This window comes from Protopterus annectens, chromosome 2.part1 (assembly GCF_019279795.1).
Source record: "Protopterus annectens isolate FY-2018-M chromosome 2.part1, PAN1.0, whole genome shotgun sequence".
Classification (NCBI taxonomy): domain Eukaryota; kingdom Metazoa; phylum Chordata; order Ceratodontiformes; family Protopteridae; genus Protopterus; species Protopterus annectens.
This window is the reverse complement of record NC_056729.1, coordinates 140,479,454-140,507,008: the sequence shown is the minus strand read 5'-3', so window position 1 is coordinate 140,507,008 and position 27,555 is coordinate 140,479,454. Positions and strand designations below refer to the sequence as shown.

Sequence of the window (27,555 nt, the reverse complement as noted above, 5' to 3'; positions counted from 1 at the left end):
GCTTTCCCAGGTAAAGGACAGGGCATCCACTTTCCAAGCTTGGCTGTGGGGAGTTCTTGTGCAGAATTTATTCAATTGGTAGTTCTGAGAGGAGTTAAACATGTCTATCTCTGGAGTCCTCCATTTGTTCCTCAAGAGGTTGAATATTTTGGCTTCTAGTTTCCATTCGTGTGTGTCCATGAGATTTCTGCTCAAGTCATCTGCCAGTGAATTCAGTATGCCTGGCAGGAACTGAGCTTGCAGGTGTACTTGGTAGCTCAAGGCTGTGTTCCACAGAGCCATGACTAGTCTGCAGAGAGGGTAAGAATGGGTTCCCCCTGCTTCTTTATGTACCACATAAAGGTGGTGTTGTCTGTCTTTACCAATAGTTGTCCTGGAAGAATACGTTCTTTGAAGGCTGTCAGAGCATTTTGTACAACTAACATTTATTTTTGATTGATATGCAGGTGCATTTGTCTTGGGTTCCATTTGCCCTGAATGCACTGCCTTGCCATGTGAGCCTCCCATGCATAGTCTGATGCGTCTGTTGTTAGGGTTTGGGCGGCAAGGGGTAGAGTGAAAGGGAGTCCCTTGTTGTGGTAGCAGGCCTCTGCCCACCAAAGGAATTCTGTCTTGATACAAGGAATCATAGAAATCATTGTTTCCAGGTCCTGAGAATGCTGACACCATAGGCTTTTTAGATACCATTGGAGTTTCCTCATATGCAGTCTTGCATATGGAATTAGTAGAATGCAAGAGGCCATGAACCCCAGGGCTTGCAGTATTCTCCTTGCAGATAGCTGGGGTTTTGTGGCCAATAGTTTGAAGTAGGTTGTCAAGTAAACTTGTTTCTCTGGCGTGAGGAATGGCAGCTGGGAAGTTGTGTTCAAGCTTGCTCCCAGGAATACAATCTGTTGGCAGGGTACTAGGTGAGATTTCTTTTCGTTGATGGTGTACCCCAGTGAGGTTAGAAGTTTCTTTACAAATGCCAGGTGTTGTAATAGCAAGTCCTGGCCTTCTGCCTGAATCAGACAATCGTCCAAGTATGGGTAAATCTGAATATTTCTCTGCCTGCAAAATGCAATTGCTGGAGCTAGGCACTCTGTGAATACCCTGAGCGCAGTAGATAAGCCAATGGGAAGTGCAGAGAACTGATAGTGCATGGAGCCTGCCCTGAAGCGTAGGTATTTCCTGCAAGATTCCCTTATTGGGATGTGCAGGTAAGCTTCCTTTAAGTCTAGTGTTGCCAGCCAGAAATCCTTGGCTAGCATGGGAAGAAGCTGTTGCAGAGTTAACATTTTGAATTTTGGAACTACCAGAAAGGTGTTCAAAATAGAGAGGTCCAGGATAGAACGCCAGGAGTTGTCTTTTCTGGTTACCAGAAAATGTCTTGAATAAAAGCCTCGTCCACTTTGTTCTGCTGGGACAGGCTGAATAGCCCTGATATTGAGGAGAGAGAGAACCTGCTGTTGGGCCTCCGCCCATTGATTTGGGGGTAGGTCTGGCCAACCATTTGGGGTTGGTAGGGTGTGAAAGTGGAATCTGTATCCTTGGGAAACTATGTTCAAAACCCAATTCTCCTGGGTAATGAGTTCCCAGTTTTTTGCATGCAGGGCGAGCTTTCCTCCTAAGGGAGCAGGTAGTAGAGCAGGGCTTGGAAGGGTTAAGGTTAAGCCATTGTTCCATTTTTCCATAGGGGGTGGCTTACTACTCCCTGCTTTGGAAGTGGGAGCCCCCCACTGCTTAGATTTGTGTGAAGCCAGAGACTGTAGTCTGCTTTTCCTGGGTTTGGACTGAAAAGGCCTAGAAGGGACTGGAAAGGACCAGTTCTTTGAAGGCCAATGCTTACTGAATCTGGGAGGCTGTACTTGTAGGAAATCTTTAAAAGTTTGCATAGATCTAGCTTTTTCCTCCATCCTTTTGAGGACTTCTTCTGCTTTGTTGCCAAAAAGGCGGTCTTGGTTTAAGGGAGCATCCAGTAATTTAGCTTTTACATGATCTGGCAAGTTTTGTTCCTTATGCCAGGCATGCCTTCTAACTACAGACCCAGTGACAGCAGCCCTGCAAGATGCTTCTAAAGTGTCAAAACCACATTGCAAAGTATGTTTACCAACTTGTTCTGCAGAATGCATTAAATCCTGTAATTCTTTGTGTTCAGTACAGTCAGGAATCAACATAATTTTCTGTTTAAGTAAGCCCATAACATGCAGATGATACTTTAACAGCATATGAAACTGGAAATTTAAAGCCATAATGGCTGAAGTAGCAGAAGTGTATACCTTCTTACCCCATCTATCCAAGACTCTAGAATCTCTATCAGAAGGGGTAGGATTTTTGGAAGCAGTAGCCTCAACGCCTTTTGGTCCTTGGGAAATGGTCTCTGGATCCACAGAAGGATTCTTGAAGAGGAACCTGTGAGAGTCAGGTACTGTCTAATACCTGTTAGGTTTTCTGGGAGCTGGAGGTAAAGTGTCTGGGGAAAGGCTTGATTCCAAGAAAGCATCATCTACAATGTCCAGAACAGGAGGGATAGCTAAAGGCCTTTGTTGAAGTACGAGTAAGAATTCCCTAAGCCTCTTTTTGGAGTCGGAGTAATCCTGGCTTTCCCAGCAGAAATGCTCCCTAATAGTGTTCAAGGTTTCACCAAATGAAAAATCTTCTGGAAGGGAAGCAGAGGGAATGGAATCCTCTGCATCAGAATCCTCATAAGTAGATAAGGGCAAATCCTGGTAATCAGAAGGAGCAGAAAAATCAGATTCCTGATCAGAAGAATCAGAAAGAAACTCAGTTCTAGGTCTCTGAGAGGGGGGAAGGCTGGCTTCCCCTAATCAAGGTAATGAGGTCTTCAGCCATTCTAAGCATTTGTTTTATAGGCATATGGGCCTGGGCCTGTGGTTTGGTCGTCAGATTTCTAGGCGTGGTGCGAGTTTTAGGCCTGGATGAAAATGATGGCGTTGGTTTAATATGAATGTCTGTAGGCCTGAATACACCCTCAGAAGCCGGTGCCTGCACAGTGGCTCCGAACCCATCCAAGGTAGAGACATCCACAGGTTCCATAGTCGAAGAAGCATTTCACGGCATACCGGACTCCGAATGGGTCTCAGCAGAGGCCTGCGAATCAGAAGTAGCGGGTATCAGAGGCTGCAAAAGCACCTCACTGAGTACCGGCAGACTGGCAACTAGCTTAACGGAAGTGTCGTCTGCAGTTTTGGACCTATGCGGTCTGTCTCTGTCTTTATCCTTACGTTTTTTCGGAAGATCGGTAGTCGGATGGCTTGACAAAACCATTTCGGAGTACACAGAACGAGTACGAAAATAATTAGCTGCAAAAATAGCCCGACGACAAATAGTTCGGGCGTTGAATAAGGCACAAAATCGACAACGAGGGATGTCATGGTCTGGGCCTAAGCAGGGGATGCAGTAAGAATGAAAATCCTATGAGGTATTTGCTTTCCACAGGTAAGACAATTGTTAACTTTTACTGACATTGGTTAGAGCAAGAAAAAGGATCCCCAACGGGGATTTCGGGTCTGAAACTCGAAAATGAAAATTTCAGGAGTCGGCCGACCAGCACTTGCGAACTGCTTCTGCTTTGGGCACCGCACAGCAAGAAAGACTGATGTAATGGCGTCGGCTGCATGTTTTATACCCCTGACGTCAAGGAAAAAGCGACAGCATCTGACGCAGAAATCCGAAGACTCTGGTATTCAGGCCATCTGAGGGCTACCTGCAGGCAGATAACCCAAATGTGATGACTGCAACAGTGAAACACGAAGAACATCACTGACTCCTCTTAGGAAGGGCTTTGGGAGGACCAACCACTTTTCTGATGCAGGCTCTCTAAAATGTCTCCAGAGGAGACATCCTCTGGTGGGGACCCTTACCCCTCATCAGTCCTCTGGTGGGGACCCTTACCCCTCATCAAAATCAGTGTCTTTAGTCAACGATTCCTCAAGGGAATCAAAGTGGCTCCTCTTGCACAATCTCTTCTGAGGAACCTCTTCAGTGGGATGCTTTGGAGATGTAGTGGAAGAAACAGGAAGTACCTGAACAGGAACTGCCTGGAAGCGCTTATGGGCTGGCTGTCCCTGTGGAGTAGGATGAAGAAGCTTAGAGCTCAAATTCAATGGAGGAACGGGGACAGAATCTGAAGAAGTGAGAGCCGAAGAAGCCCTTGGATGGGGAAAGCCCTCTCCACTATCTTGAAGGCAGAGTGACCAGTTGAAGTAGAAACCAATCTCACCGGTGTCAAAGCTTTCGGCTCAGCTGATTCTCACCCCACCCACATCTCCTCTCCAAGGAGGGAGTTAGACCCGAGCTGTCCAGCATTGAGGCTCCAAGGGGAAACAATGGCTCCAAAAACCTCAGAGTCAAAGTCATCACCCTGGATCCGATGCTATGGCTCCCAGACTCATCCTGCTCAGTTGGGAATGGCACTGAACAGGTCAGGGAAACAGTCAAGAGTTAAAGAAGAAGGTGGTATCTTCGGATCCGACACATCGACTCTTGGTGCTCTCGGATCCAATGGTTCAGAAACTGCAGGTCAGATCAGAAAAGGAATCACAATCAGGGGCAAAGGTATTTGAAAGCTCACAGATCTAATGGGAGACAGAGATGGTAAACCCCCCATCTGGATCTGTGCTCTAAGGAATTTCATCATCATCCTGTCCACATCTGCCTTAGAAAGACTTTGGGAGAAGTTGATCGAGGACTAGGTAGAGGGAGGATGAGATGACTTTCTAGGAGTCTCCTGTAAAAAGGGAGATCTAAGCCTAGAAGACACTGGCTCTGGAGAAAAACAGGGACTCCTGTGCTTAGCATCAGTGCAATCAACTAACAATATGCCTGTTGGGTCAGGTTTGGGAATAGTGTATACAAATTTAAAAGACTGAGGAATTTTATACATCCTATCTGCCTTTTTAGAGGCAGCTGCCTGACTAACAGGAAAGTACAGGCAGTAACACAAAAATCCTAAAAAGCTGACAGATCAGGAGGAATGGGTGCAGGTTCTGGAAATCCTTCACTAACAACTCATAGTATTTTCTGAGAGACGAACCAAGCAACGGGTATGAGCACTTGTCAACAACCAATAAGTCCAAAAAAAAGTGCCTGGGCTCGCTGGTGGTGATCCAAAGGAATTTATTGACAACAGATTCCACTCTAATATTACGCACAAACCAAGGAAAACTTCAGCTGAAATAAAGTATAGAGTTTTCTATACAAGTGAGGAGAAAGTAGTACAATTCTTAAACCATCTTAAACCATTTTCTGAGAGACACAAAAACTTAATTATTATCCCAATGAAACAATGGCGCATTCTAGTAATAGATTCAAAGAAAAAGAAACCCCACAGAGAGAATCATAAACTAAGCTTTCCTCAGAGTCTGAATCAGAAATCCAAGGGAAAAAAAAAACTGAATCCATTCCTTCATCTTCCTGTTCAGATTCAAAATCTTGAATCTCCTCAGGGACATAGGAATCAGAAATAGTTTGACAAGAAGGAGCAATAGCCTGAATTAAACCCTGGGCCAGACCCAGAGAACTACTCCTGTCAAAAGCAATTTGAGGAAGAGCAGATATATACTTGGTTTTCTGTTTCTTTCTAACAGAAAAGTAGGGCCAAATGTGTTACTAAAGGTAGCAGCTGCTTCCCTGGGGATGGGAACAGCACTGTGTCACAACAGGGAAATCTTCCCTGTTTTCTCTCCCACAACCAAAAAGTGTGGCTCTCCCTAGCCAACAGAGGGGACTCTAGCAGCTGCAGAGGATGTGGCTAAGCCCTGGACCACAGTGTCTGTACGAATCTAGGGTAAAAGATGAGTGGTCTGAGGTACAACAACTGGGAACAGCAGAGTTACCCATCTGCATGGAAAAGGCTGTCTACTTAACTTTTTCTTTGTGGCTGGAAGAAAGACTGACAGTGGGACCGGTAGTCTGTTCCATGGTCAAACTGAAAATGGTGCCTCTTTCCCAAGGAAGACAAGCAGCAAACTACAAGTCCACAAAAGAAAAAAAAAAGGTAACACACAGTAAAAAGCACCTTCAAAATACTAGGCTAGCCCCACCAAGGAACAATATACATAATCTCTCCACATAAAATATGTTTTCAGTTACTTAACACTACTTTTTTTTCAGTTTAGAGTGCTTCATTATAAAAGTACACTACAGTCCCAAGACAGTCTGTTAAAGCACAACACTCCTAGCTTTAAAATAACTTTCCTGAAGAGAAAAGTAATGAAGCATTAATAAATTTAAGAAAATGGAAGGTGTTTCTCCCAAAGGAAACTTATCTGCCCAGGAAAGAAGAGCATAATATGACCATCAATCCTCAAAAAAGTCTCAGAGGAGCATAATCTTCAGCAGCGTTAAAGCTACGAAGGACTTCACTCTCAAAATTGTCTTTTAGTCAGCTCAGTTCGAGCTGTTTAACAGTTTGGGCATGTAGATGGTGCCTTTAAGCTTTGGAAGCTGTCTGGCTGTTACATCCTTGGCAAAATATAACCCATATAGCTAAGGCTACTGCAACAATTATCAATATGATGAACACAAAGAAAGTCCTTCAAAAGGGACTGTCAGAAGCCACACTTTTCGCAAAATCTGAACTAGAAGCCTGAGAAGAAAAAAAAAACTGTCACTTCACAGTCATTTTATGTTTCAAAATCCTGAACACCTTCAGGAAATGAAGAATATTTTTTTCTCTGCCAGAAAAAGCTGAAGTGGAAGCATCAAGAGCCTAAACTAATCAGCGATGCCCAATAAACCATTCCTGTCCAAAATAATTGAGATGGGAGAAGAAGCAAAGCAGACCCATTTTTGCCAGGCAAACCTCTCTAAGAACAGCCATCCCAGTTTGTCTAGATATACAGGAATCCACAGCTTATTCTCCCACAACTGACAAGAGTGGTTCTCTCTTTCTCACCAAAAGCACTCCAACAGCTGCAGAGGATGTGTTTTCCATGGTGGCTAGTAGTAGTCTGAGGAGCAAGAAATGGCCACAGCAGAGTCACCCATCTGCATCAGGGGCACTCTAGCAGCCTGATGCAGTGGCAAAGCTGTTTATTAATTTACTTCTTTATGTGGCTAGTAAAAGGAAAAACTGAAGAATAGTTTGTAACATGCAAAAGCTGAAAAAAAAATGCTTGACTCCTGGGGAAGCCCGGCAGCAGTAGTCTGTAAAACAGGTATGTATTAAAAGTCACTTTTACACCAAAAACACAGTGAAAAGCACCTAAGACACATACCCTAGTAAAATTAGACAACTTTTACTAAAGAAAAAGTAGTCAAATTAGTTTTAACAACTTTTTTCACAAAAGTAAAAGGTGATACTTGCATTTAAAAGTTACTAAATGTCCAATGACGGTCTATAAAAATACTTTTTCCTAGCAAACAATAATTACTTTCACAGAGAAAGTTCACTTTCTGTCATAAAAATAACAAGTGGAAGTGTTTTACATGATGGAAATGTATCTGCCCAGCAATGGAAAGTGTTATCCAACATTTGATCTTCGAAAGTCTGCAGAGAAGTGCTCTCTTCTGCGGCACAAAATCTCTGATGGGCTTGGCACCAATACCTAACTTTTTTTCAGCTCAGCTCGAGCTGATTTATGGTTTGGGTATGCAAAATATATCCTGAAAGCTGACCAGTTGTACAGGATAAAGCTCATATACCTTAGTCTACTGCAACTGTGATCTTTATGAAGAACATTATGTGTTTCAGACAGTTATTCCACTGTTAACAGTTTATTTTAGGTCTGTTGACCTAGAACAAGAGACATTAAGGGCTATTTTCTGTCTATATGTCAGCCTGTGCACACTATGGATAAATTATATCATAAAAGGAAAATATGGACTGGGGACAGGAAGTATGTGTAACACTACAAGAAACTGAAAACATTGTGAAGCATATTCCACATGTAATTATGCTTAATGTAATCAAGGGATCCATTAGACATTTGGGACAGCCCAAAATTATTCTTTTTTTTTGTGCTGCAGACAATCATTCGATTAATGAATGCATGAAATGGTGACGTAATGTGTGTTGATAGCCACACAGCTAAAAAGTGTAGACCATACTGCTGGTATTGCAAATCTAATAAACATTGGTGACATGACTGTGGTAAAGAAAACAAACATGTTGAAAATGAAAATCTGAAACAAACTGTGCAAGTTGTGCAGTGGTGAAGTAATAATACCTGGTCGAGATGAAGATGGGGAGGGGGAGGAAGATGTTTCTGTAGCTGAAGGAGAAAATGATAAAAAATGGTTGGTTGTAGAAAGAAAAATGTGTCAAGAAAAATCTAAAGAGATGGAAAAGATACTAAATATGCTATGATACAATATTGAGTCAGAGAAAGAAAAAAAATAATAATTGAATGAAACACTTACAAAAAAGGTAAAGGATGTGTTTTTGTCCTTTTCTTAAGGTAAACAGTATTAGAAATGCCAGTAGAAAAATTGCTGTAGTACAATGTAGTAATCAGTTAAAACGTGACATAATATACTTATTAGATAAATGTACAGAAAAAAAGTACAGTTCAGTACGACACACTTACCCATAACAGTGTTTGAATTCTTCACTTCCACAGTAGCCCATGGCTTGTATCCTGCCAAGGATACAGCACTCATCCAGCTTCCCAAAGTTCTATCCTTTTCCCACACTGTCACTCAGGTTGCCTATAGACAAATCGCTTTTGGAGGAACTATAAAAGCAGCCAGAGTGACTAAAAAGTCTTCAGAACTTCATTGCCCCAGTTGTAAACCAGGAAAATTCATTGTAAATAAAAAAAAAAAAAACACAAGAGAAACATTGCCAACAGGAGCAAAATATATCCAGTACTCAGTCCATTGCTCTCAATAGCAATTACACATTTAATTCCATATAGTCCACAATTTTTACAACTTATCTCACATTCATCTTTTCAAGCAAAAATATATAAACTACTAACCCAACTCACAAACTATTCACAAAGAACAAATTTAAAACCAAGTGGCAATTTCTAATCCAGCTATCCCTACCTATACTTCACCTATGTGGTGGCATTCACTCTAACCCAGGTCCAGCCACTACAGCCTATCCATAATGGCCACACAACCATTGATAGTGGAATAACACATTCATGCAGCTCAGGTAAAGCAAGTCTAAAATGTATAAACATTATCATCAGCAGCATCATAATAAAATAACTGAAACTGCATGCTTTCATATCTCTTTACAACCCCAATATCTTCACTATCACAGACCCCTAGCAAAAACCTGAAATCAAAGACATTGAAATTCTTCCACTAGGATACAGTAACCTTTGAGTAGACCATAAATCCAAAAACAGCAGATGGTGTAGCTATTATATACCCAAAACACATGAATGTATCCCTTCATCAGAAAGAGCACCCCTTATTTAATAATGCAGAGATTCTTACTGACTTACTCAGGTTAAGCTCTTATAAGACCGTATGTACCACAGCCTTATATATTCCCCCAGCAATAATATCATTACAGTAGAGGATATACTATCCTGTGTATCTACCAATATAACCCAAGAGACCATCCTCCTTGGAGACCTTTAACAGACTGGTCCCAAACTCTACCTGATACCCCCACTACCAGTATTAACTTATATGGATTCTCCCAACTCTTAAATACACTAACAAGATGTAACCAGCCCTCCTCTAAGGTCTCTACTCTGGTTTGGATTCTTTCAGCTAAACTCGGTAATATCTACAACTGTTGGCACACTATCTGACAACCTAAGTGACTACCTGCCTAGTTTTGCTAACAAGCTTGCATTTTTAATGTAAACAATTTTTTTCTCTGCACTCAAGCAAGGCAATTTGAATATGTTAAATCTTCCTTTAGATGAAGCCACCATTGAATTTAACAAAACCCTTTACCAATATACTGAAGGGAAATATCCCCATCAGGAGAAAAAGAGTTAAACTTAATTCAGCAACATGGCCACTTAGAAACAGCAGATAACTAATTATGTTTAGAGGCAAGACCTGGAAAGCATGGCACACCAACAAATACTAAGGAAAGTGTCTACACTACAGAAAAATAAAGAAAAACAAACACAGTATAAGGCATGACAAAAACTCCATTTTAACATACCTCAAGCACACCAAAATAATTCAATTCTGGTCATTGGTCCAAAAATCTACTGAAATCAGGCCACAGTCAACAACCCACTCCCTCCCCAGAAAACACTTCATCAACAATCTCTAATAGGTTTAATAAATACTTCCTTCAAGCTGTAGCCTCATTTATAAAAGGCAATCCTACCATAAAATCAACCTCCTCCACCAATGAAACCCCACAGAAGCCCACTTCTCACTTAAATGTGTCCATACCACCATCATAAGACATAAGAAAATATCTCCTAAAACTAAAAACAACAAGCTCTCTTGCAGACAGCCTTCCTCCCAAATTTGTAAAAATTGCAGCTAAAGCTCTATCATACCTGATATCTATACTAATAAACAGATCCATTCTAGAATCTCATGTCTCTGCCATTTGGAATCAGGCATACATACTTCCTCTTTATAAAGGAGGACCATATACTGACTACTCCGACTTCAGTCCAACTGCCATCAGTCACCATTGTTTAAAATATTAGAAAAGTGTATCCACTCCCAATTAGCTCTAATACCTAGCCATAAACAATATTCTCTCCACAACACAACTTTGTCTTCATCCGAACCATAGCACCATTACTGCTGTACTTCATGCTGCCCATACCACCAGAACCTAGTATCTTCCTTATTCCTAGACATGTCCAAAACATTCAACACCGTCTTGCACCATAAATTATTACTAAAGCACTTCTTCATAGGAGTCTTCCCCTCTTCCCTGCCCATGTTTACAGCTACTAAGAGATGGATTCCAAGCAGTCAAATGGAAGAAAGAATGTTCATCATTTCTACCCATTGTGATAGGAGTGGCACAATGTTCCATACTTGGACCCTTCCTGTTTAACATTATAAATAATCTACACACTGCTTCCAAGCATGCCACTCTAATACAATGTCTAGATGACTCTACATTCATCTACACAGCCTCCAACCTACTAAAACTTCAAGAAATTAATCAATAATTCTTTACATCTATAAACAACTCACAACTCCTACTTAAGCACAAAAAACAAACTACTACTTTTCACCTCAAAAACATTCTCTCAGAGTAAAACTCTTAGCAAAATCCCCTCATTAAACAACAAATTGAATGAACAGGTACCCAACACCAAATTCTTAGGCGTTACCATTGACAACAAAACAATATTTGACCTACACTTCCGAACTGTTATCAAAAATCCCAGCAAAAGCTTGGTCTCGTATATAGAACAAAACCCTACCTGACAGACACAATTAAAGAAACCATAGCTAAAGCTTACTGCTTACATACTCTACTGTATACCTTGCTAATATTTACTAACCTAAAATATTCCACACAAAGCTGGAAAAAATGTTACAATAAAATAGCTCACTTTGCTGCTAATTGCCCCTTTAGAACTCATAAATATTCTGCCCTTAAACAACTAAATTGGACTGAACTCCCACATCAACTCCACTGTAGTCAGCTACTACTAGTTTATACTCTAATATGCTATTCAGATACGTATCCAGCACCAGAAAGTGTGCTTCAGCAGTACCACCCTACAAAAGCTCTTCATTCAAAAAGACAAACTCCTCCTCTCAGTCACTTAAGCTTAAAATGCATCAGGAGCCTCCTTATAGTCAAACTCTGTAGGTACCCTCTGGAATGTTGCCCCACATGCTCTCAGGCTTCTTGAAAATCAGCAGGCATTCAAAACACGTCTAAGACAACATCTCTCAACATCCTGGCTCTGCAGCAGTACATCTCCAGAATAAGTATAACCTCTCCGCTTCCATCCCCCTTTTCTATTATACCTCTGCTCTCCTCTACTGTTTTACTAACTACCAGTACCACCCCACCATCTACCTATATCTCAACTCTGTTTTACTACTCATTTCATTTAGGTCTCAAAATTAAATCAAACTTTTGCTATGCAACCTTTCTAAATGACTTGGTACTCTGTATTGTGACATCTATACTACTGCCTAGTTATTTAATTAACTGTATCTGTATAGAGTATAATTAGAAGTTAAGCTTTTCTACTGTATGTATAGTTACTGTCTTATTTATTTTGCCACTGCAAAGTTTAGAGTAATTGTATTCTGCCTAATATTGTTGCTGCTGTATTAACTTAAAAGATTTTGCTCGCACTACATTTAGTGGAGCTTTTCATCCTGGGCATCTGCTGAAAAGAGGCCTTTGTGCCCAGCTGAACATCTGTGGTTAACAAATATAAAACAAATTATTAATTGTAACCCACTCTATGTATAGTAAGTGGGTATGTATAGTAAGTGGGGTATGAGTGTGTATGGCTACTGCAGCAGTGAAGCTGTTGTGGGCAAGTCCAGCTTACACAACTGTATTATGTTCATCATTCTCAATGGTGCAGTAGCCTAAGGGTAGAATACCAAAGTTCATACTACCAAGCAGAAGTAAGCATAAGGGTCCAACAGCCCCTGGAGCATGGTCCCTGCAAAGCTTGCTCTGGACCTGGAAAAATAATCTAGTCTGTAATGCTTTGTAAACGTATGGCTGAAGGACCATGTTGCTGCGTCTACAATGTATCTAGAGTACACCCCTTTCCAGTTAACCATTGAAGAAGCTAAGGCCCTGGTAGAATGTTTCTTAACACCACCTGAAATATGTTTACCATAGTGAGATTAACAAAACACAACAGCAAAGAACAGCCTTCTAGAAATAATCTGCTGAGACACTGACTGACCTTTCTTAATCCCAGAATAGGAAATAAATAGCTGGTTAGTGTACCTGAAAGACTTGGTTCTTTCAAGATAGTACCAGAGTTGTTATCTACATCCAGGGCATGAAGAATCTTTTCCACTTGTGTTCAGGATCCAGCTAGTAAAGTGGGAGATTGATGGTTTGATTCAAAGGAAACTAAGATAACCTTAGGCATGAATGAGAAGTTTCTCCTCAGAGGGAAATATCCCTATGGAATACCAGATAAGAGTTTCCCCAAAATAAGATCTTGCAACTTAAACACTCTTCTTGCAGAAGTCAGAGCAATAAGGAGGATAACTTTCCAAGTAATGAATATCAAATCAGTCAAAGTAACAGGTTTGAAGGGTTACAAAGTTATTTTTTCCAGCAGAAAAGTGTGATCCCATGAAGGAGGAGTTTGTTTGGAAGAGGGTCTCATGTGCAACACTCTCAAAAACTGTTTAACCACAAACAGTAAAGGAAGTGGAGGATCTATGGGCAGACTAGCTGAAATGGCCACATAATGTACTTTGATAGAAGAATAAGAAAACCCAAAAGATAGTAACTCACACAAATTGTTGCATCGCAAGCATGTCAAATCTGTGAAGGTATCCAGGTTATTAGGCACCAGTTAGACAATCTTTTCCATTTGCCAATATATGACTTTCTGGTAGCAGGCATTCTTGCCTTCCATAGGACCTGATGCACATCCTCATGAAAAAGGTGCCCAAAAGGTATCAAAACTGAATCATCCAGGCAGCTAAGTTGCTTGATGTTAGAGCGTATAAAATGCCCCTTGACCTTTGTGAGTAGATCCAGTCTGTTAGGAAGCTTGTGGTAACTGCCCTTGGCCAGTTCCATAAGAAGAGAGAATCCATTTTGCCTGGGCCAAAAGGGAGTCACTACAATGATTTTTGAATCTTCAAAATTACCTAGGAAATCATTGGAAAGGGTGGAAAAGCATACAGGAACATCCCCAACCAGGGAAATGTATCTGTTCTACAGGTTTGGTTTCAAGACTTTTTGGAACATAATTATTTTAGTTGCCTGTTATAAAAGGATAAAACACATCTACTTAAGGTGTTCCACACATCTGGATCAATTCCTGGAATACTTCTGTACTGATCTTCACTTGTGAGAGTCTGTCCAGGATCTGCTGAGTTTGTCTGCCACAGTGTATTGGTCTGACTCATAACACACCTGTAGAGTTAGGGAATGCTGAAGAAATAACTTTCAAGCTGCTGAAGAAATAACTTCCAAGCTATCACTGCCAGATGCCATAGAAGGTATGATCTGGTACCGATGTCATAGAAGGTATGATTTGGTACCTCCTTGTTTAAGTACATAACTATGGCATTGGCTTTAGTCACCTGAAGATGACCTGCTTCCCACAGATGTTGTAAACACTTTATTACATGAATTACAGCCAGCATTTCTTTAACATGTTTGCTTTTGTTTGTCCAAACTGTCACGTAGATACTGCACTTTTTCTCTGATAGACTCCTTCGATTTCACTCGGGAAGCAGTTTCTATCAGTACAGATCATGTTCAGGTAGGAAGAAAAAAAGGGAGCCCTGGATTGACAAGCTATCTGATCCTTCCAGCACTGTAGTTCTAGTTTTACAGATCTCAGTACTGGAATTAGAAATTTAAGGGGATGAATAAGCTTGGTCCTCATGTTTTTGAGATTCCACTATTTGTTTTCTCATATGCAGTCTGACAAGTGTTATCATGTGGATCATAGAAGCCATAAAGCCTAAAATCCTGAGGAATTATCTGGCTGAAGCTTGGGATAGAAGAGAAAAGTTCAGGAATACTTCTTGATAAAAACTCATTTGGTGCGGAGGTAAAAATGCTTTTTTGCATGTGACTGTCTATAAGACACCCAAGAAATAAAATCCTGTGTGATGGAGTCAGGGTAATTTTTGCAAGTTTAGCTGAAATCCCAGATGAGGGAGGAGAGAAGTAACCTTTGTTAAGGATCTCTTTCATCTGGGCGAAGATTCTGTATAGAATAACAAGCCATCTAAATAAGGAAAAATGTAGGTACCGTGCAGACTGTAATGGGACACCACTGGAGCTAGACACTTTGCAAACACTCTTTGTGCAGCAGACAACCCAAAGGATAATGCAGATAATTGATAATGTGATCTAGATACACAAAATCTTAGGTATCTCCAGAAATTGTGGGCAATGGGGAAGTGATGTTTACTATCTTAGTGGCCTAAAATTACTATAAAATCTCGGTCTGGGAGAAGTGTTAACTTAGTCTGAAGGGTTAACATCTTGAATTTTGGAACTTTTACAGACAGAAAAAGGGGAAATCCAAAGCTGGTCTCTAGGAGTTCTCCTTCCTTGGAATCAGAAACATTCTAGAATAAAGCTCCCTTCCTAAGTTTTCTGCAGGAATTGTTCTATGACTCCTGATTGTATCATTTGTTGGTGCACCTGGGGAAATAATTCTGTTTGATTAGGAGGGTAAGGAGGTATCCTGCCTGAAGGAAGGTGGAGACTCTATCCATTGCCAGCTGTAAACTTCCTTGATCACCTTCACAATCTATTTGTCTGAAATTATCTGACATCAAGCTGGGATCTTGAGGATCAGATTGTATGAAATGGGAACAGAAACAGGAGATGGGGGAAGAGAGAAGGTGACTGGGTCCCTGGCATAAACATTCAGAAGCTGGTGCTTGACCTTTGCTTGGGAAAAAGAACACGAGGACCTGAAAAAAATGGATACTCCCTGCATTAATTTACCTCTCTCATCTCATTGTTTGATAACATATCTGGCAGCTGGCTGAAATGCAATCTCTGTGTCTAGAAGGGAACTCAGAATTTCTGTCTATCGTCAAAATTACATACCCAAATAAATCTCTTTAAATGTGTTTAACATGATGGCTGAAGCTGAACAGTATCAGCATAAGCATACACACCTGTTAAGGTATATTTGGAAAGTTGAAACATGTTTGACAAAATCTGATTCACATAAGATCTACCTTCAAGGGGTCAGAGTAGTAAAAAACTCTCCTAAGCTGTTGGCACATTTTAAAATTGGAATTGGTTAGAATACAAGGTTTATTACAAAAGAAACTATAAAACTGTACTGTAGAATGTTCATGGCATAACAGTAAAAAACAATATGAGTAAGAATATCAGAAATTAGAAGTTATAAAATGAAATAATGAGAATGCAATTTTGTACCAATAACTAATATTTATGTTGAATGAAGCAAATATAAGACATAGATTATGACAGCATAAATATGCTGTTAAAGGTAGAAAGGAAGAAATTAATCCATTTTAAGTAGGCAAATAGCATGTAACAAATGTATGCTAACAGAGATACATAATGAGAAAGGTGTGATAGCTAATGTTCGTTTGTGTCTTTCGGCTCGCCACAGTGGAACTCCGGTCTGCTAATGATTGGCAGTTGATTTTTACGTACTGGCTTGCCAGGCCTGACGCACAACAAACAAGAAAAAATAATTAAGTTATATAATTAATTATGTATGCACAGAAACAGATTATATGAGATGCAGAATGGGGAAGTTAAACACATTTCTAAAAAAAAAAAAACAATGGATATACTAAGCAGAGAAATTACTATCAATCTATTTATGACATTCAAAAAAGCATAGAGAGAGGAAGGACTGAGTTTGTGCCAAGGGGTGATGGGCAAGGAAGAACTGAAATGTATTCCAAAACTGATATGTGAATGGTTGAACCAAGGCATGAAATAAAGAAAAATGTGTACAAGTATTATTAGACTTATATGGAAAAGGGTGATAAGAAATGCTTAAGTAACTGGAGACCCATAAAAATATGTGGATTATGAAATAGTCATGATGGTTTTTCAAGTGAGTTTTAATAATGGTATAAAAAGGTAATTGCTGGAGTATATTAGATGAAAAGAAAGGATAGTAGATTGGATATAGTTAAGGAAGTAATAGGCATAATTTCATAAAACCAAACTGAAGGTAAATTTATTTCATGTGACATAAAAAGGCATCTGATAATATATGTCCTAGTCTGTTATGAAATATTTAAAAACAGTACGATCCTTCAGATAAAATTATTTTTATTTTTGGAATGTTATTTATGAAAATGCAGCTACAAAGATATTAGTAAATGGCTGGTTAAACAGACAGACTGAAGATTAAAGAGGGATATGCATGCGATGGCCGATGAGTATGACATTTTTTTTTAATAGTATGCATTACCAAACCAAAAACTGTAAATAAATAATTGTGAGGAAAATTTAATTTACAGAGACTAAGTGAAACTGCTGATAATGATGTACAAAGCAGATGATACTGTTCTAATAGTTAGAAGCAAGGGAATGTTTTGCATTTTCTCCAGAGGATAGCTGGATTACTAAGAAGAGGAAAAAATTTAAAGAATTTAAAAAAATAAAGAAAATAACAGGTATACGTTTTACTGGACATGATACCGAAGTGTTATTTTACTGTAGACATACTATACTAAAACAATGGAATGATTTAATACAAGACATTAAAGGACTACACTCCTGCATGGAAATCATATATTTTCAGAAAAAACGTTTGCTTAATACACTTAGTAATATGAGCAAAATTATGTCACTTAGGATTTTTCCAAGAGGGCTTGAAAATAATTTGTTAGATTTTTTCATGCAGTTTGGGGGTCTAGATTAAATTTGTATAAAGAGGTACAGTAAGCAGTGCATAAGACAGAAAGAATTTAGGTTTAATAACTCCATTTTTGGTAGGTGGACGATCATTTCATTTAATTTGAGTATTGAAAATTATACGAAAATGATGCAAATAAAATATTAAGTGCAAGATATGAACACATTTTCAAAATGATAAAATCCAGAAAGTGTAAAAGAGATGCAAAAAACGTGAAGGAGAAGCTGTTGAATATATGAATAAAATAAAGGAATGGAAAAGTTAAACTACAGAGGTGAGAAAACATAGGGAAGGTATTTTGAAAAAAAAATAGTGGTTAAATGTTACATAACTGACCATGGCAGGGAGTAGAAAGTGAAATTACATAAACATAAGTAGGAAAATAGATCTAGGTATGCAAATAATGTGAAGATATTTTGTGGGGACTGATATACAAACTTCCATTAAAGTCAGCAATGAAGTACAAGCAATTATCTGAAACTTATGCTATGTATGTAACAATGGGGAAACCTTTGAGCATGTTTTTTTTCAGTGAATGAAAGAATGAAAAAATCTAATCATGAATGGGAGATAAATGGAATATTGAAAAAAAATGATATGCAAATAGCTGCATGTGTTTTTATACAGGCTTTGAAAAAATAAGAGGGATATAGTGAATACATTATTTTCATGTACTTGGCATATTTGGTTGACTAGACCAGATTAAATTTTGTATAACAAAAATAGGATGAGCATGAAATAAAAAGGGACAGAAAAGTGGTTATGGATGAAAGGGTGAGAAAGACAATGAATATAAGTTATTATGAAAGTTGTTTAATTTTGTATGTTTTTATAAATATAAAAAAAGAGAGAAAGAATATTGAATAAGGTTTTTAAGTTAAGTAAGGGCTTGTGTTTTATGTTTTGTACGATGTTATTTTTTTTAAACCAAGAATCTCTATTATTTTCAATAAGAGCCTTGGATCTTTTACATCCACCAGTGTTGCCACCAACTCAAATAGATGAGACATCGGTTTAACATTTCATCCAAAGCATGGCACACTCAGAAGTACAGAATACTCCAATGCTGCACTGCAATGTCAGCACGTTAAAAAATAATCTGGTCACTGCATGGCAAAAGAGCCCACAGCCTTATGAACTTCCAGCACCAAAGGTGACAGTCTACCAGCTGTGCCACTGACACTGCTATAACTTCAAATATAAGAAGGCAGGGCCAAAAAAGCAATATTACCATTTTCTTTAACAGATGGATTATTACTGAAGATGGGTTGTTCTTATACATATGCCTCAACTTATAGTCATAGGTTGGTACTAGGCTATCGGCCCTAGGGCCTATACAAGCCTAGCCATAACAATTCCCTGGTTATTTCTTCCCACACTATTTTACAATTCCAGGTAGAGTTCTACTGTATGAAGAAATATACAACAATTACAGATGAGTCCTTAGACATAAAACTTGCTCCTTGGATTCTGAAAAATATACTACGGAATAAAAACCTTTCAACCGTGGAACTGAAACTAGCACTTAGGTATGTTTTAAGTCTTCCCTGGGACAAGATGGGATATCCTATATTTATTATAAAACGTTAGAAGATGGGCAAATATACTTATTAACCAAAGTCTTTAGTGAAAAAATATTTCAGGGAGTGTCAGTTGATCTGAAGCAGTCTTGTTACATGTCTTTACTAACTTCAATATCGAAAGGGAAAGACACAGACAATCTTTTCGTATCCACATGAACCTATTTCAGTGCTTAATAGTGGCTATAAATTATCACATACTTTTCAACAAAGAATGAAAGACATACTGCCACAAGTACCCGCAAAAATACAAATTTGAGTGTATCAGGAATATTGTGGACTGTAAAATAATACATGAAAAGAATGAAGCATAATGATGAACAAGGGTTACTGTGTAGATTAGACACAGAAAAAGCCTATGATTCTGTTTCTCATGCACGTGTGTGTGTGTGTGTGTGTGTGTGTGTGTGTGTGTGTGTGTGTATATATATATGTATAAATATGAATATATATATATATATATATATATATATATATATATATATATATATATATATATATCTACAGTGTATACTAGACTAACAACCACCAGGGTCTTTATAACACTAGCTGTACACCTCAGCCTAATTGTGGCCCTCTGTAATACTGGCATTATTAGGAGGAAGAATGTTAGGAAGTTTCTAAAGGTTATGTGTTGTATGTTAGTTTGGCCACAGTTACTGTCTGCCTCCATCTATCATAGAAATGGATGCCAGACCCAGTGTGAATTGTTGATTTCCCATCCACTGGTCAAGGTTATACTTAAGTAGGGTTAGGGATGGACTCTGCTTCATGAATAGGTAGCCTATTCCAGAGCATGAGGATCCCTCCGAGATACATAACTGTCTCATCAACATTTTATTTATGTCACAATCAAAATTTAAATCCTTAAATCTTGTGGTTCTGCTGCTGTTCATTTAGTGGATGTGCAAAAGGTCCACCAAAACTGGATCTGAGGATGCCTTGTACACTAGGCATTGATCACCTCTCAGTAACTTATAGGAGAGTACAGAGAGTTTATAATACTGGATTCTCCTGGTAAGGAACCATTATGGGCATTCCAGCTGTTGTATATATCTGGTCAGGTACATGCTGAAGGAGGGTTTATAATCAATGATTAGTCTGATAAGGGCTGATTAAAGTTGCATTATAACTTCCCTGCACCTGGATGCCATGCCCTTGCTTATAAGTGGGGTGACATAGAATGACTGCCTTACTACCTTGGCCTCATGTTGGTCAAAGTTCAGATTACGGTCTATATATTTTCTCAGATCCCGGATTACAGGAGTGTCATATCAATGGAGTAAATAGCCTGGGTAGCATTTTTCCAAAAAGGCACTGCAATGCATTACTTGGCACTGAGTTTTAATCCCTGACATTGGCACCAGTCATTAGTCTGTGTTAGACCCTCTTATTGAATGTTTGCATCAAGGGTAGAATCTACGACAGCTCCCAATTTGTAGTCATTTTCAAACTTGGTCAACATTAGCCTTTACCTCCAAGTAGATATCCCAAATAGGAAATGTCCCAGGAAGGTGCCCTGACATATCCCACTGTTGACTAGTCTCTTAGCAGAGGTCATCTCACCAATCTTGACTTCTTGTGCCCTGTCTGTGAGCCAGCTGGCAATCCAGCCAGTTATGTAGGGGTTTATGTCCAGTGCAGTACATTTGTCAACTATATCAGAGCGCAGCATTGTATCGAACACTTTAGCCAGGTCCAGGTAGGTGGTGTGTACCATTTTCCCCTTAATTTCCCCTTATCCATTGCCTTGGTGACTTTCTTGAAAATGTCCACCAGATTTAGCAGACATGACCTTCCCTTGAAGACTGGTCCAGTGTCTGAAGGTTGCCTACATCTGTTGATCATTCCCATGATAATTCTTTCCATGGACTTACATACTAGACTACTCAGACTCATGCGTCTGTAGTTTCCTGCAGGTCGGATGATGGTCCACCCTTTTCAAGTGGGATAACCATTGCAGTCCTCCATTCCTGTGGTACAAAATCTATTTTGAGGCTGTAATTGGAAAGTGACTCAAGTGGCCTTGATAGGTTATGTTTCAAGATATTTAGGAGGCATCCTAGGACATTGCCAGTGCCCATTCACAATGTGAGTTTGGCTTTACTGAGCGCCACCAGGACCTGCTCCCTGCTAATAGTTGGGAAAGTTTATGCTAGTATGTATTTCATGAGGGAGGCAGGAGGGGGGGATGGGGGGGGTTGAACTTTGAGCTGAATTTGTCAGACAGCAGAATCATTATGTCGCTCTGCTCAGTGAAGGTGGCACCACTTACCACAGTTTGGCATACTGCTGTGTGCTGGCTTTGAGGTTTAAGGACATATATGTAGAAGGCCTTGTGGTTGTCTTTAGACTGTGAGGCCATCTTGACCTCATAACTGGTTTTCTTGGGCTTAATTAATCCTCTTAGCTTCCTGTTTAGTTTAATCAGAAACCTCTTATCTTTATTCATTATGGGAGTTGCTCTTCTGATTTTAGTCATTACCTTTTTCCTTTTGCTATATACCCTATTAAGGTTAAGATTCCACTAGTGTGTTTTGTTTCAGAGATTGTTTTGGGTTTACTTCTAGTACAGCAGTTTCTACATAACCAATTACATTACTGTGAACAATTCAGCATGGGTTGCTGTGAACCAAGGGTTAGGAGGTGCATTTCATTTTGACAGAATTATCCCTCAATAGGATGCAGTTTGCTTTGGAATAGTTCTTAATTCTTACAGGGTTTACAAACTTGATTTTTATTTCAAAGGAGATAGCTTTGTGGTCTGACCTCTCCAGGGAGGACATGACACTGGGGGGGTGCAGCACTCTCCTATTTTGGTAAGTATCAGGGGTTTGCATACTATATGGTAAAGGGTATTTGTGTTAGTATAGAACAGGAATCATTGTGCCAGTGAGTTTGAGGCAGTGTATGTTTCCCAGTCTACAGAGAGGTAGTTCAAGTTTCCCATGAATAAGGTGGTTGGTTTAATGGAGAGTGTCTCCTGTAGGTCTAGGTGTGAGCTGTGGGAATCTCTGGACAGAGAAGTTGTCCAGTAGCTTACTAGGATATGCTATGGGACTTTGTCAATGGTGATTTGCACACGGATAATCTCCCAGGCATTGTCCTGCTAAACCAATCCAGAAGTACACTTATTAATGTAGATCAAAATTCTTCTACCTTTTGTCCCTGAATATGTAACTGATGAAATGCGTGGAAAGCACTGAAGCCTTGCCCTACTGGAGTACTTTCTGAAGATTTAAACCATGTCTCAGTAATGGCACAGATGTCTATATTTTCCAGAGTGAATACTGCTTGTAGAATGTGGAGTTTCTTGTTTAGCCTCCTAGTATTAAGCAGGTTTTTTTATGTTTTATTTGCTATATTAGTAGGTTTGTCAATTTGTCATTGTCTAAAAAAGGTTCTAATGGGGTGGATAAAGTTTAGCCAACATTGGAAGCCTGGGGGGACAGATACAGAGAATCCTTTGAAAGAGACTTGCTTTGTTAACCATGTCCTTACGTGATGACAAATATTGAATCCCCCTGAAAAGACACCAGAAACTAAGTAATTACTGAAGTCAACCATCTTTTGTTTGTACTGCAGCATCATTCTTTGTGAAGGTAGAATGCTGCTCAGTGCACATACCTGCCAGAGACACATATTCAGAGAGATCAATATGGTCTCTCTTCATATTGTCCAGGGAGATACATCTCAGGTCATTTATGTCAACATGAACTATCAGCTTTAGGTCTCAGCACAAAGCTGGTGAGTTGAATTAAAAGTGTTTATGAAAATTCTTATGTAAAAGTTTTGATATTAAGTTTTTTGGGGGTAGATTAGTATGTATATAGACAGGCACATGACAAGAATGCCCATTAAGTTTGCTTTTATTTGGCATATACATGATTACAGTGATGTATCAAGTTAACATGCAGACGTGTAGGTCTACTATATGCGAACATTTTTCACCATTACTAATATACACTGTTGATATAGTAATATATTCTAATAAGACTTGAGCATTTTTTTATCTTTATAATACAAGATGAAATGAGCACTTCAGTTCTTACACATGTACATTAAATATAAAACAATATTAGAACTGACTTTCAAGGAGAAACAGAGGGGATTTCTTTATCCAAAGATACATTTTCTACATTAGGAATACAGTTTGGTTCTGCAGACATTGGTTATGAGCAAAGGAAATAAATTTTACAAGTTATGCTAAGTAAATTTAGTTCAAACACACAAAATATTTACAGTAAGCACTGTGGAAGTTATTGAAAACATATTTCTGTTAGGAAGCCAAAAAACTCAAGTTGTTTACTCCAAGAAAAACACTATACTAAACTTCTAAGTATTTTATTTTCCATTAAAAGAAGAAATGGATTAAACCCAATTAAAAGAAGAATTTTATATAGGCCTAATCAGGATGGTAGATTAGACAGATACATTATCCAGTTCTAAACTACTATGTGATATTTTTACAGGTGTAATTGAAGGTTATGAATAATACATTTGTACTTCTTGACTACTTAGTATGAGCAATTATTAGATGGGAACAAAACAATCAAATAAATATTTGCTAGTCTATATAAGTAGAAATTTTCTTACAAAATGAAACAGTTGAAATTTTAACAATGATTACTTTAAAATCCCCTGATTTTTTTATTTTTTTTATTTTATCAGCCTGGTTGGGAATCCTTAGAGTCGGAATTTAAGAAGTTTATGTACAAGAATGGGTTTGTACAACAAACAATTTATGCAGGATTTTTTTCTGACATTTAGGATGCAAAAAATAATTGCTAAATCATCACATTATATTTAGGATGTACAAATTAATTGCTAAATCATCACATTATACAAGGTATAAATGAAAGGTATTGTTTCTGGGGTCTGTTAGAATCTATTGACCATGTTTTTCTTGAATAAAATAGAGTTAAACACTTTTGGAACACCTTCAGAAAATATAAGCATATTAATGATTTAACTGGTGATTTAGTTTTCTAGGGTACCAGAACAGCTAAGCAGTTTACTTTATTTGAAAAACGTAAATGGATATATATCATTTGGACACTCTGGTATGCCGGATGTGATAAGGTGTTATGTAACAAACTAATGGACACAGGGCATACTTTTTTTGGAAATTCTGTATGCATTTGAAGAAACAGACTAATGTCATGCAGTTGATGAGATTTGTTGTGATAAAATTAATAAAAGCACTGAGTGCCATGGGATATTCTATATCCACCTGGGCTACCTCCAGCTCAGGCAGATGGGGCCTTGGTTTAATGTCTTTTTTTTCCCACTAAAATGTTTGTAAATCCTTTGACCTTTTAATTTTAAATGAACAATAACTTATTAAAGTCTCTACAAGGAAAACGACTACCAACTATACAAGATGTTCCTAATCAAAAGCTTCTAAACAAAACATGCATTCATAGTGGATATTGTTGAACTTGTCTACCACAGGAGCACATTAACAGATTTCTGCAAGGAAGTCATTACACTAAGACTTCAGATTTTTTAGCAATATGCATAAGTAATGTTTAATGTATCAAACTGTTTGGAAATATTTTTGAAAAGTGCAAAGTGAATACTTAACAAGCTGAAGAACTGAAGGCCAAGAATGACCAAGGAACTAATATAATGTATTTATAGTGGTGACAAGAATCTGCCAACAAGGGGTATATATATATATATATATATATATATATATATATATATGTATATCTGTCCACATCAGCACAGCACATCACTATCATGTTGGATCTGCACAGCATCACATATAGTACTGCTGAGAAATGGGGACAAGCCCAGGATTTACTTTAATTTGTAGACAAATCCGTAGAGTATGGCTTATAGTTTAAATGACTCATTTTTGCAAAAAAAACAATGTTTACCTTCAATATTCTAGATTATCATCTGAATATGCACAATGTGCTTACAGTGGGACTGTTATTATATTCGGGGTTACTTGTTTATCATCTGCATCTGTATGGCTTATTTTATGCTTTGAAGAACCAAAGATGATATTCAGTACTGCTGACTGCATGCAGACTGTGTGATGATCTACTGTGGTACTTCAACATAAGACTAGCACTGACTCACACATGGAAATGCTCCAACTCCTGAAAACCTTAAGCCGAATCACATTTAACAGACAGTATTATGGAAACTGACACAAGGATACCTTCATTTCTTAATTTTATTTTAAAAAGAACACAATGTCACTAAAATAAGCATGACTTTTAAGAAAAAAAACTGGTTACAAAAATCATATTTACGTTTTAATCTTGTTATTAAACACCCTTCTGTTAACACATTAGTACGCATTTTATTTGTTTAATCGAATGGATGGGCTGAAGATCCTTTTCAGCCATGATCTGGACACAAGGCACAAGAATATAAACAGAATCCTTGAATAATAAATTTTAATACAAAATTTCTCAAATAGTTGAATGAAAAGCTGCACAATAAGCTACAACAGGGCTTTCTGTTTTTATTTTTACGTCCATAATATGTTCTTGTAACCTTACCTTAAACATTCATGCTCTTTCACTAATATGATACAAGTCACAACGGCATTTAAAAGGCATACATAACACTTTGTCTTTGACATGTATATTAATCATTAATTTCAAAATTAAAAATAGTAGCAACATATTTACATACACTACAGATCTTCAGGGAGAAGGAATGATTTGCCCTCCTTTTGCACATGCCAATCTCAGTTACAAATTGAGAAAAATAATGTTCCACTGAAAGCGGGGTTATGTATAAAAATAAAATACATACTGTATAGTTCATTTACCTGCATGGAATGCCTCCTTTGGAGTAGACAGCAGCAAAGGCCGATTGCGGTCTTTGTTGGCTATTGAACTAAAAATAAAAATAATTTTAATAAATATATTATAACTCAGCAAGTCTCTCTTAAAATGTTGATGTTGTTGTTAATACAGTTGTATTCTAAACTATAAGCCAGAAAAAAAATAATTATATCAAAGCTAAGGATATCTCAGCAATCATACCTCAAAAAATGTTATTGACACTATGTGAACAGACATTTACAGTTAAGAATTAGAGAAAATAATTAGTTATATCAGAGCTGGCACTTTATAAATCTCATTGAAATCTAGTTACATGTAGTAGCATCTTTTGTGTGCTTATTCATCTTAGAGTGTGTTTCCACTTGGCACAATTCAGCTTATTAGTCCATAAAAAATATCCAGTAGTCATAGTACTGATTTTATAAACATGGCAGAACTTTTGTTTCATGTTCAAAATTTCACAAAACCTACAAAGTTCTACGACAGATTCTACCATTGGGACTTTAAAATACAGCTATGCACATCTAGGTTAGAAAAGTTCATTGCCTTATTAGTATTTCTTCCTCTTTACCTGAAGGCTTGACAGAAAATGACATAGAAGACACTCTTGCATCAGTGCAAAAAGGGACTGCATTTCTTGAAGTGATGCAATTACATATACAATTGAAAAATATCATTACAGATGAATAAACAAAAGTTATATACTCAACATAATGCTTGATCGGTATTTTTTAAACAGGAAACATCTTTATTGAATTATCATTCATGACATAGGCTGAAAACATACCATGTTTGGAGGGATATTTTTGAAAACAAACCATACTGACATATTTTTAGTTGTAAACATTATACATCACATATAATCTTCTATACAGTCATTGTCAGTCGAACATTACACAGCTCATTTAATTCCTGCCTTCCCTTAAATCTCATTCATCCTCTGTTAGAAAAATATATAATAGTAACATGCATGCTTAGTGCATTTGAGGTTTAAAAGGGTTAATACATTTATTCTGTTCACACTGCATGAATCTGCACAGCTATTAGAAACTTAACACGAGACATTTCATTTCTGCTAATGTTATGAACATAACAAGAGACATTTCATTTCTGCTAATGTCATGAAAATAACAAGAGACATTTCTGCTAATGTCATGAACTTAGATATTTCATTTCTGCTTATACCATGAGAAAATATGCAGCTGCTAGAAGCTTTGATAAAGAAAACGATAGATGCTTGAAAGTATAAACCATAGTCAGCATTACTTGTACTAAAGCTAGAAATGTACCTTGAATCTAGACAAAATGTAACATGTATTAGAACTGTACAATTGAAGAATTGAAAAGGTAAGGTGGGGTAAAATAAGCCCAAGGCCAGGTTGTTTTTCTCAAAATGTTTTTGCAAGACAGCAAATAATCCGATCAAGTCAGCAATAAGTCTGGTAACATTTTCTGTGAAACATACAGAAAGCTGTGTCCAACTATGTCAGCAATAGAATAGTAACATTTTCTGTGTGACATGAAGAGAACTATAACATACTGATCATTGAAGAGCCAGACAAATCCTGTACCTATATGCTTTGTCTCCTTGCTGCAAGTAATAAAGGGTGCCTTGCTTGAACCTAACGTGTATTGGTCTTTGAAGTTTTTTCCTTTTACAGATTGGTCCTTCGGACCGGAACCCTCTCTTCACCTCGGATCAGACGGCCAGGT

At 38.1% G+C, this 27,555-nt stretch overlaps 1 protein-coding gene across 3 annotated transcripts in view; it reads right to left on the bottom strand.

Moving 5' to 3' along the window:
• PACRGL (parkin coregulated like) overlaps positions 1 to 27,555 on the bottom strand; it is a 592,831-nt gene that overhangs the window by 520,338 nt on the left and 44,938 nt on the right. For all 3 annotated transcript variants that reach the window (XM_044062079.1, XM_044062078.1, XM_044062080.1), the window contains exon 3: positions 25,827 to 25,894. In XM_044062079.1, coding sequence (XP_043918014.1) covers positions 25,827 to 25,894 — 68 coding nt within the window. The remainder of the gene's footprint in view (positions 1 to 25,826; positions 25,895 to 27,555) is intronic.